This window comes from Heptranchias perlo, chromosome 15 (assembly GCF_035084215.1).
Source record: "Heptranchias perlo isolate sHepPer1 chromosome 15, sHepPer1.hap1, whole genome shotgun sequence".
Classification (NCBI taxonomy): domain Eukaryota; kingdom Metazoa; phylum Chordata; class Chondrichthyes; order Hexanchiformes; family Hexanchidae; genus Heptranchias; species Heptranchias perlo.
In genome coordinates this window covers 35352591-35364397 of record NC_090339.1, presented here as the reverse complement: position 1 = coordinate 35364397, position 11807 = coordinate 35352591, and the positions used below count along the sequence as shown (strand labels likewise).

At 42.5% G+C, this 11807-nt stretch overlaps 1 protein-coding gene across 1 annotated transcript in view; it reads left to right on the top strand.

Moving 5' to 3' along the window:
* The first annotated feature begins 1285 nt into the window (after positions 1–1285).
* LOC137332796 (solute carrier organic anion transporter family member 2A1-like) overlaps positions 1286–11807 on the top strand; it is a 46659-nt gene continuing 36137 nt past the window's right edge. The window contains exons 1-5 of the mRNA XM_067996733.1: positions 1286–1474; positions 6576–6713; positions 8535–8697; positions 10157–10375; positions 11699–11797. Of these exons, the coding sequence (XP_067852834.1) occupies positions 1286–1474; positions 6576–6713; positions 8535–8697; positions 10157–10375; positions 11699–11797 (808 nt within the window). The remainder of the gene's footprint in view (positions 1475–6575; positions 6714–8534; positions 8698–10156; positions 10376–11698; positions 11798–11807) is intronic.

The window sequence follows — 11807 nt, the reverse complement described above, 5'->3', positions numbered from 1 at the left end:
CGTTAGACCCTTTGCATATGCAAATAAGGGGCCTAATGCCTGTTAGAGGCCCCCACTGCAAGATTGGCTTATCTTGAACAGCGGCCTGATGTTCGTTGACTCTTCGCCGACGAGCTCATTGCGCATTGCCAGCTTCATGGAAATGAGGCCCAACATCGAGTCGCCTCGGGCCTCATCATTCATCCCTGCGCCCTCATTAATGGGTGCACTTGAATTTTTGCCCACTGGTGTCTGGATGCAGTACATGAGGAGAAACTAATCCTGGGGTGTGTGTGTGTGTGTGTGTGGTGGGGGGGGGGTGTTCTGAAGACTGTGGATGTAAGGAGCGTTTACTTCCTGCATATAGATGCAGTGAGTAAAGAATAATTAGTCTTGATGTGCGAATTGGGTGTCTGAAAACTTACTACTTCAAGCTAGTGGATGTGGTGTGTAAGAATGATTAGACTGTGAAGAGCCATTAGTCCCTACCATGTGGAAATATACTTTAGAAGTGATTAGACCTCGGTGTATGGATATGATGCATGAAGAATCATTAGTTCGTGGCATATAAATACAGTGCATAAGTAGTGATTAGCTCTTGGTATGTGGAAACAGTGCATGAGGAGCGATTAGTTCTCCAGCATTTGGATATAGTGCATCAGGGGTGATTAGTCCTAACATGTGGATATGGTGCATGAGGAACAATTAGTCCAGGCATTGTGAATCATTATTCCTAGTGTGTAGATAGGGAGGGCAAATTCAGTGGTCCTGTGCATTGGAAGAGAAGTTGAGCAACTGGCACAAGGGCCACATAATTGGGAGGCAAGTACCATACTAAATTCTTTCTAGGCTACAATTCACACATCTCCTGTATTAATTAAGCTTAAAGTGCATGAGCTTACTTCATGTCTCATTAAAGCCTCAGATGAGATGCAAAAAATATTTAAGTGAACACGTAAGACAATTTAACAATGTTTGTGCAGGGTTCACTCTTTTTTCCTTGGAATGGAAACAAGGAAAGCCCCATGGGCCAAGCAGCTCTTAAATGTATTCTTTTTTTTTACAATGTTTTTAGTACAGTGTTGTTTTATTAGATATTTTCTATATTTCTGACATTTTTATTAAAATTTAGTTTTCCAAAAAAAAATCCAGGCCAGTTTTTTTTCACTCTTTAAAGTAAGTTTCTTGTTCAAGTGTATCAAATAGAGTATTTCTTACCTCAGGTGCTACAAGATGAAAGAAGGCATGCCAGGAAGGTCAAGAGGCCTCAGACTCTGTCTGCAGACCTTGGCATACCTACCCGCCAATGACCAAAGCCAAATGTGTCCGTTTGCTCAGGGTCACAGCTTTGCCTCCTGCAGCAAGGACACCTACAGCCAACCTGAACATAACAATGGCACTGTCAGTGTTTGGCAAGCACACCACTGCCCTCAACTATTATGCTTATGGCACTGCAATATCGGGTAAATGTGCTGACCATACAGGGACCCAACAGGTGACCTGTGCGTTGGTCATATGGCCAGCACTTTCAAATCATCTCCCGTTAAATGAAGCTTGGCATAGGTAAGCAGTAAAAGAAAACATGCATTTAAATAGTGTCTTTCATGTCCTGAGAATGCACCAAAGTGCGTCACAATGAAGTGCAGGCTCTGTTATTTTATAGGCAAATTCAGCAGCTAATTTGCATATAGCAAGGTACCGCAAACAGCAATGAGATGAATGACCAGTTGATTTGTTTTGTTGGTTGGGGGATGAATGTTGGCCAGGACTTCGACAGAACTTCCTGCTTGTCTTTGAAAAAAATGCCATGAGATTCACCTGAAAAGGCATATGAGGCCTCCATTGAACATCTCATCTGAAGGACAGCACTTCTGACAATGCAGCATTCTCTCAGTACTGCACTGAAGTGTCAGCCTAGATTATGTATTGAAGTCCTGGTGTGGGGCTTGAACCTACAACCTTCTGTCTCAGAGGCAAGAGTGCTACCACTGAGCCTATCATGGAACTGCTTAGCCAATTCAAGTTATCACACAACCTTACAGCTCCTTCATTGCGTCTCCTACACAGTCATACTTCAGCAGACCACACATTCAAGCTGAACTTACAATTGAAAGCCTTGGCACATTCACATCTTTCAAGGGATTCACATATCAAATCATTGTAACACAACCTAGCCGCATAATGCATAGTCATTTATTGACACCCAGGGTGGCATATGAGAATAGATTCAACCTGGAGAAAGACTCAGAAGTCCTAAGCCTTTCCTCACTTGGAGAAGACCTAGTGAGTATATAAAAGCAGAGAAGGAATAGGGGAAGGTGAAGCTTCGGGCTAGTATCATCCTGCTCTTATGTATTCTTTTTCTCAATCATTCCCACATTAACATCACACGCAAGCCTGGATTTATGACTGGGTCAGCTGATTTTCTTTTATTATTCATTCTCAGGATATGGGCATTGTTGGCAAAGGTGGCATTTATTGCTCATCCCTAGTTGCCCTTGGGAAGGTGGCAATGTGCCTTCTTCTTAAATCACTGCAGTCCTTATGGTGAAGGTACTCCTACAATGCTGTGAGGTGGGATGTTCCAGCAACGATGACCCAGCAATGATGAAGGAACAGTGAAATGTATCCAAGTCCGGATAGTGTGTGACTTGGAGGGGAACTTCAAGGTTATGGTGTTCCCATGCATCTGTTTCCCTTCTAAGTGGTGGAGATCATGGGTTAAGGAAGTGCTGCCAAAGAAGTCTTGGTGACTTGCTGCAGTGCATCCTGTAGATAGTACACACTGTAGCCACTTTACACCAGAGATGGAGGGAGTGGTTGTTTAAGCTGGTGGATGGATTGCCAATCAAGTGGACTGCTTTGTCCTGGATGGTGTTGAACTTCTTGAGTGTTGTTGCAGCTACACCCATCCAGGCTAGTGGAGAGTATTCCATCACACTCCTGACTTGTGCCTTGTAGGTGTTGGAGAGGCTTTGGAGAGTCAGGAGGTGAGCCACTCACTGGAGAATACCCAGCCTCTGACCTGCTCTAGTAGCCACGGCATTTATGTGGCTGGTCCAGTTGAGTTTCTGATCAATGGTGACCCCCGGATGTTGGAGGATTTGACAATTGTAATGCTGTTGAATGTCTGAGCATAAATCAAGCAGGAAATTTGGCAGAGTTCCATGACTCTGGATCTCCACCCACTCTGTGCCATACATAATTTCCATGGGTGATGAACGTTGATGTAGGAATTACCCACCTGAAAAAAAGACAGGAGCTTAATTTATGTATTATTTGGTGATGGGCATGAGTTCCACACCATTTGCTGGCAATTGTGCAGGGTGTCAATTTATTATCACACCCAACTGAAATGGGCATCCTAGATAATGGTAGGTATACAGAAGGCATGGAATGGAGATCATAATGTTAAGATGTAAGTATACTTCAGCCATTTCTTGACCATTTTTCCTCATTTTTAATTTATTTACTGCTGGTTCTTAGGTTCTTATGAACCTTTGTGCTAACTGTTCCAGCTTTTTTTTGCACCAGGCACCATTACTGGCATCAATCTTGAACTAAGATATATGATTGCCTGACTAATCATAATGTTGGATGCCTCCTCAAAAGCATCCCAATCACAGTATCTCCTGCTTTCAGTGGCACTGCTTGAAAGAAGGCATGTCAGGCTGATCAACGGCCAGCCGAAATGCCACCAACCATATTTGCAGGCCTTGACAAACATATCTGGTGAAAAGTGTGGGGAACTGTCCACACAAGGCACTAGTCATCAAAAAGGCAGAAGCAGAGCTGTGCCTTCTGCTACAAGGACACCTGAAGTTATCATGCAGCATATGGCTGGCACATCCAGTGGTAGTATCAGTCAGTTGTGGACTGAAACTTGTTCCATCTCCTTGCAGGCATGCTGCAATGCCAACCTATGGAGATGGTGTCACAGGGTGCCACAGAGGGCAGTCTTCCTCACAACCAGCTCCGGGTGCAGCACCACCTTCACTTCTGCAGCCATCTAACAGGGGGGAGTGTTTTGAATTGCTCTCTTGCTTGCCTGCAGACTCAAACCTACATCTTGGGTTTTCTTTTACTTTATTTTTACCTATTACTTTTTAGTCTGCTTCATTCTTGGCAAAGATTACTAATGATTTGAAATGCTTTTTGAGCTACCACCTACCCCTCTGAGGTAGTTACCCTGCCTTAGCTAACCTCATCCCCTTCTCACATTCCCTCTTCCCCTCCTTTCCCCCATTCCTCTTTCCTTCTTTCCTCCTAACTTCTCTCTGCTGCCCATCATTTCACATCCCCATTCCCCAACATCCATTAGGAGAGGGGAAATACAGCCAGTGTGGGTGGGGGTGGAAGGAAGGATGCTGTGGATGGGAAATGCAGCCAGGAGGTTACTATAAAAGGAGAAATGAAGTGGGGAAGGGGCAGCCTGTGAGGGGGAACTGCAGCAACTGAGAAGTGGCGGGGTAAGGGATTAGCTGCCCACGGGTGGGTTGGAACAGGTAATGCAGCCAGCAGGGCGTGGGGTTGGGAAGGGCTTGAAATCTTGTTCATTCAGGATAAGGGGCCAAGATCTTGCTCTGTAGGGGGAGGTCAATACATCTGCTCAGTGACAGATTTCTCCTGCTCACTTGGAGAATTCATGGATTCCCAATGCTATAATTTTTACCTGAAAGCTGTTGCTTGAGATTCCCATGTGTTCAGTGAGGGGCTGCCACATATCGTTGGTTCTGGCCTCATCATAATCCATTGGTCATGTAACGTTGTGTTTATAGTTCCTCCTAGAAGTGCAATACCTTGAGAATCTTATGAACATTCACCATTTTAAATATATAATACTGTAGATAGATAGATAGATAGATAGATAGATAGATAGACAGACAGACAAACTGATATTGAAGTAGTACTAAAAAAAAGAAAATGCTGGAAAAGCTCAGCAACCCAGGCAGCATCTGTGAAGAAAGAAACAGAGTTAACATTTCAGGCTGAAGACCAGAGTTCTGACAAAGGTCTGACTTGCTGAGCTTCTCCAACATTTTCTTTTTTTTTCTTTTTTTATTTCAGATTTCCAGCATCTGCAATATTTTGCTTTTGAAATAGATTCTAATTTTGAGAATGAATGTTCCTTTCACTTTGGTAGGTACATCGGCATCCATGACCACATATAAAACACCAAAAAAAATGGATTTATTCAGGAATATAAAGGTAATATAAAACTATATCTTCTTTCTGCTGCAGGATTTCAGTCTTTTGCCTTTTACACCAAGTTGCTCCAGTTGACAGGCTCCTCCTAGGTCCAGACATCTAAGCCCCAATTTTAATTCGGAATGGCAGTTGGGCAGACAGGGCTATGGCAGGCAGCAAATTGTCCTGACCTCGGCAGCCTAAGGCCTGGGAGATTTTAACTCCTGGGCCTCATCTGCATAGGCCTAGTCAGGTTCCTGCCCGAAACCAGTGGGAAGCAGGAGGGCCTCGCGATCAGTGGATGGGGGAAAGCCAGGTGCAGGTGAGGCCTAAACTTTCCTTGTGGGAAAGTAGATGTTGTCATCAGAGCCCGATCTGCATGTTTAAAGAAAGACCCCACCAGTTTCCGGTTAGTGTCCTTTCCGCCTGCTCAGAAGACCAGGTTAAAATCAGAACCTGTGAGAAAAGAGTGGGACCTCAGCAGTTAAATCCCATCAGCAATTTTAACTGCCCATCTGCCCGGAACCGTCGGGTGGGCATGGTTGAAATCGTCCTATATTTTGCTCAGAGATGTTGCACATGCAGTCCCACTAGTGAGCCTCCAGCGTCTTTCATGCCTCACAGCTCTAGTTCCAAGTTGAAAAAGGGAATATTACACAACTGATGGGATCATGGATTTAAACCTACCACCCAGTATGAACTTCAGGTACAGGTACCATACATTGCAATGGTCACGTAAAGGAAGAAAATTAATTTAATTCAGTCTGACTAGTCGCCTCTACTGTCCCAGCAACATTTCTTTTGTGTCACACCACATGCAGCAGCAGAAGGAAACCTTTTTCATTTATTGCGGAGATGGTGGCAACAAAATTTTGTTAAGGCGGTACAGTCCGGTGCAAATGCCATACCACATAATTCTGTATGCAGTGCCCACTATGAAATGAAACATTCCACTGTGGAACACACCTTGACATAAGACCTTCCACTGTGAGGCTGACACTGTGAAAAGAGATCTTTGATCTCGGAAGTGGGACCTCCATTTTGGAGTTGTACATTTGACTTGAGACTCTCCACTATGGGGGCATGAATCCTGAAACAAGACATTAAGACCTTCAACTGCAGGGCACCCACTCAGAAGCAAATTCTCTGAAATGAGACCCTTAGAGATGAAGTTATACACTCTGAAACAAGAATCTCCACTATGAACACACACGATCTTAACCCAGCCCCTTTTTAGTGAGATCCTACACTCTAAAGCAAAAACATTCCACTGTGAGTTTACACACTCTGAAACGAGACATCCCCAAAAGATTGCAAACAAAACAGTTGCACACTTTTTAAATTAAGAATTGGAAATGTTTGGCTTTATTGGTTAACTCTATAAAGACATCTATAATTTGTTTGTATAGTTTTTTGTCATCTGCCATGGGATGTTGCATCTATCCATGCTGCTTATCTCCATCTTCCTCAAAACCAGCATTACTACTATTGAGAAGCGTTTCGGCTTCTCCAGCAAGATGTCAGGGATCCTAACAGCAGTACATGAGGTAAGGAACTCACTGCTTCTTCTGAGCTGACATACTGTAATTACATCAGCTTTAATATAATTATCAATTATATATATAAAAAAATTGGTCAGAACAATTGTCAAAATGTAGAGGGAACAATTCAAAGCTATACGTCCTCTATTATGTTCTGATTTCTGTACACACAGGTCTATCACAGGGTTCTTTTTGTAATTGAGAAGCCCTAGGTGATGCGCCAAGTCTCAGTGCAGAATATCAAAAAAATTGAAAAGAGTAGGAGAAAAACAAGACAAATCAGGAAGCACTGATTAGGTGATGGCAAGCTTAGATTTTTAAAGCTTTAAGACTGTAGGGAAAGGAAGGCTGAAAATATGTAATTCCACAGTTTTAGGTGCTGAGAAAGAATGAGTTAGGCTGAGAAGTAGTGCAATTAATTGATTTCAACATAGCAAGAATTTAGGGAGGGTGAAAAAATGTATGATGGCATACTTGGAGCTTGGAAGGAACAAGGCAAACTTTAGAGGAGCAATAGCCATAGTGATATGTGTCAACAAGTGAGACAAGAAAGATAGAATACAGAGACAGCAAGATTGGAAACTAATGGTTGGAAATTACGGTTAGTGACAATAACATAAGAACATAAGAAATAAGAGCAGGAGTAGGCCATACAGCCCGCCATTCAATAAGATCATGGTTGATCTTCTACCTCAACTCCCTTATGAAACTGTATCTCTATCCAGCTGCTTAATGGAGAATATGTGATAACCTGCACTTCCAAAGAAATTGTAGCTGTTAGGTAGATGTGTGGAATTGACCCTGTGGGTCCTCTCCTCATTACCTCTTTGGAGACTAAGAAGGCCTTTTTATGGCTACACTCTGATTACCCTGCATTAAACATTCTGTGCCTGTGTACCCCGAGATGGATATGCTAATATCTTGTTGAAAGGGATCAAGGGCAGAAACATTCACATAGAACTAGTGACTAGAGAAATTGTTATGGCCCCATATTTCACTCCCAACCTGTAGCTGGTTACAGCCAGAGTAGCAGTTATTGTACCCCAAGTGACTTCACTGTTGCTGGGGTAAGGAAAGAAAGAAAAATCAAGCACGGTTTCTGTCCTTAATTGCTTTCTAGAGACAGTTGCTGCAAAGTGCATATGTGTGGATGATGGGTGAAGTCAAGATTGAGCTCAACTGTAATGCTCCCCCATGGTGGAATAGTCTACCAGTACTCAATGGCCCACATGAGGATCACTAATGTGAGGTATCAGAAGGCAACTTGTGCCTTTGGAACCATATCACTGCAGCAGTCAATGCCTTGAGAGCAGGAGAGAAAACTGGACAAAAAAAAGCAAATTATGAAAAAGAAAAAAAGTTTGCAAAATTGATAAGTTTTACCATCTCACTAACTGATCTCATTATTATCTCACTTACCAGGCTCCTTGATGTCTCACTACCAGTCTTGTTACTGTCTCACTAACTAGTCTCTTTACTGTCTCATTAATTGGGGTCCACCCAATCTCACTAACCAGGATTCCTTAGTATGCCACTAATAACGTTCTTCCCATGTTACTAATCGGGCTCCTTATTATTTCACTAACCAAACTCCTGGGCATCTCATTAACCAGGATTTTTTATTGTCTCACTAAAAATGTTCATCACCATTTCACTAATCAGGCTTCTTGTTGTTTCATCTACCAGGCTCCTCAGCATCTCACTAAACAGGCCGCTAAACTTTATGTTAAACAGGTCTTCACCATTTTACTAACCAGTCTTTTCAGCATGTTATTAATCAGGTTTCTCAGCATTTCCCTAACCAGGCTCATCATCATCTAACCACAGGTTGGCAGCATGGTGCTAGTGGTGTTTGTCAGTTTCTTTGGGAGCAAGGTGCATCGTCCTCGTGTGGTTACCCTTGGAGGCATACTGGTGGCAATGTCCGGATTCCTCACCACCTTGCCGCATTTCATTATGGGACCATATGTTTACGACCAAACCATTATTAGTAAGTAGATCATAGAGACACCAGACTTGTGATTCTACATCTTTAGTATCACAGCAACACAATAAGTTAGAACTATGAGATATGACCAAATTTTCTTTCTGTGTAACAATATAAACAGTGTTGATGGGATGTCAATGCAGCATGCATTACATACTGATCTATCATGATTTGTTAAAATGCAGCAGATTACATTATGATGCCACTTTTAGCTTTTGGTCATAAAATAGAAGGTAACCCTTAGCTATTCCTTTATCTGAAAACTGACTCTAAACCAGATTTGTCCAGCTCTGCACTATATCACTTGGCTAATATCTGACAAAACATTAGACAGGAGGCCCCATCTCATCTCTTATTCAGGGTTACTTCTTCTTGTTTTACTCAGTACTTTTCCACTAAACTTAGAACTTATACACTCCTAAAAACATGTGATATAAGTTTCATCTAAGTGTCTATTGTCTAAACCCAGTTATACAGGAATACAGTTCATTACTTCTACACCAGCAGCCTTATCTTGATCAGGCTGACTGTTCTGCACAGAGATGTCTCTAGCACTTGCTGTACTCTCTCTATACCAATACGGTGATTGCCTTGGCAACGGGCAGTTGCAGTGGCAGTCTGTAAACACCATGTATTGTTCTGTGATGTTTAAATGCGTAGGCTTCAAGGAGCTCCTGAACATTTACCTGAGGAAGGAGGAAGCCTCCGAAAGCTTGTAGATTTCAAATAAAAATCGTTGGACTATAACTTGGTGTTGTAAAATTGTTTACAATATACCAATTAACACATGATACCCACATCAAGCTGCTAACCTGTTATATTACACACTATCCTACCATGACATTAATGAACCAATTGGGTTTCTATGACAATCCGACAGCTTCACGGTCACTTTTACTGATGCTAGCTTTTTATTTAAACTGAATTCAAATTCTCAAACTGCCATGGTGGGATTTGAACTCACGTTCTCTGGATTATTAGTTCAGGCCACTGGATTATTAGCCCAGTAACATTCCACTACACAAGAGTACCCCACAGATGAATCAAATCGAATGGCCCATCACCCAAGCCCTGTTCAGTGTGTTTGGCTCTTATATACAGTTGAGAGCCAATCACACAGGCCCAGGCCCATTCAGAGTCCTGCACTTCTTAAAAATTAATTATGACCATGTGGTGTTATTTGACCTGTCATATATAACACTTGAGTCAATCACAGTAATGAAATTCAAGCATACTTATCCGTGAAGCATTGGTAAACGTGGTGCCAACACTTTTAATGTCTAAGTTAGAAATTACTGTTGGTGAAATTAGTGGATGACTGCACAATATGTTCATATGACATGCCTCTGCTATTTAATGGAGGTATTTTTTTAAATGGGTTAATCCTTCCATTAAAATAGTGGACAGAGGAATATCATACAATGCTAACAGCAATTTCTAGCTTTCTCTCTACTTTTTGTAGATTTGACAGACTCCAACCTCTGTCAGGTCAAAGAATCCAAGACCCCTTCCTCCCCAACAGATTTGGAGTGCACACAAGACAGAAGCACTGGCAGCAATGTGGTCGCTATCTTCATATTCACCCAGCTGCTGCGAGGAATCGGGATGGTCCCTATCCAGCCCTTCGGAATTTCATACATAGACGATTTTGGCAGTGAGAAAAACATTCCAATATATATGGGTATGTTTAATGCCCCAAAAATCTCTGCAATACCAACCCAATAACTACAACACCCCAACTACACTGCTGTAACCCACAACCCCACTATTGCAACAACTTACACTTGCATACTGTCTTTATTGCAGTAAAACATTCCAATATTCTTTTCAGGAGGAATGGAGGTAATGGACACCAAGCAAGGAGTTAGGAATAGGAGGTTGGGGTGGCAACTCAAGGCACAGTTGAAGAGGTAGATTCTGAGAAGACTTTTGATGGTGAGGAGACATATAACAAGGTGGAGAGTTTCTGATGAGTGTTGGACAGGATGGCTTTGGTCTTGCCTATGTTTAACTGGAAGAAGTTCTGGCTCATTCATGTATTGATGCTGGATGGGCAATCAAACAGCACACCCGAAGTCATGGAATCTTGAATGATAGTCGTACACCTTTATAGGTATTGCCGCCAAGAAGCAGCATGAAAATGAGGTCTAGAAGAAGACCTTGGATGGAATCTTGGGGCATGCAGGAGGATAACCATGAGGGGACTGGAGGAGAAACCATTGCAGAAGATGTGAGCCATAATTTTATAATAATGACAAAAATGAGATAGAAATAGCCCATGGCACAGGTAAGCCTGCCACTCAGAAGGTAGACCATGCCGAATTTTGCCATCAGAGTCCCTCCCCCTAATTTGAAAATGCTATAGGCAAATAAAAGACTTGCATAGATAACTTGGCCTAGAGCACACTTGGCTGGGAATCATAAGATCTTGCAAAGATAACATGTTGCTGCAGGATTTAAAGGCCTTCAGCAGCTTAAAGGGGCAGGCATCATTAGAATTAATTTTGGTACACAGAAGAAATTTCATCTCAAAAAGATTTCTGTCAGGTCAGGAGGTTGTCTGATTGAACTTTGGACGTGCTGCTAGAGGGAGTCAGGCAGAGGAGGGAGGCTGTGCTTGCCCCCAAGGATAACTTACCAAAAGCAATAGAAGGAGGTAGACAGATCCTCATCCCCCCAAGGGTTGAATTTTCTCATCTCTCACCCTTTAATGGATCCAGGGACATTTCCAACAAGTTCAGCACTCAAATCCAATAATGTAGCATAGTGTGATCGTACATTGTCTACAGAACTGATTCCATTAATGCACAACTCACAGGTCAGTACAGGGTCATAACCAGAACAGGCCCGTAGTTAATACAGGCAATACACAGGCACGGATTTGAATCACAGTAAGTTCCAATAGCTCTGACTAGATGCAACTCCTACACTATTCAGTTTCACACCAGACTTTTTTTTACACTGTATTTTCATCCCTCACTCTCCACTTCTCTTATTCCTTCAGGGATACTTTACACCATCGCTTTTGTAGGTCCAGCTTTGGCTTTCATGCTCAGTTCAGCAGTGCTGCAATTCTACGTGGATATCGATAAATCTCTAAAGTGTAAGTATCC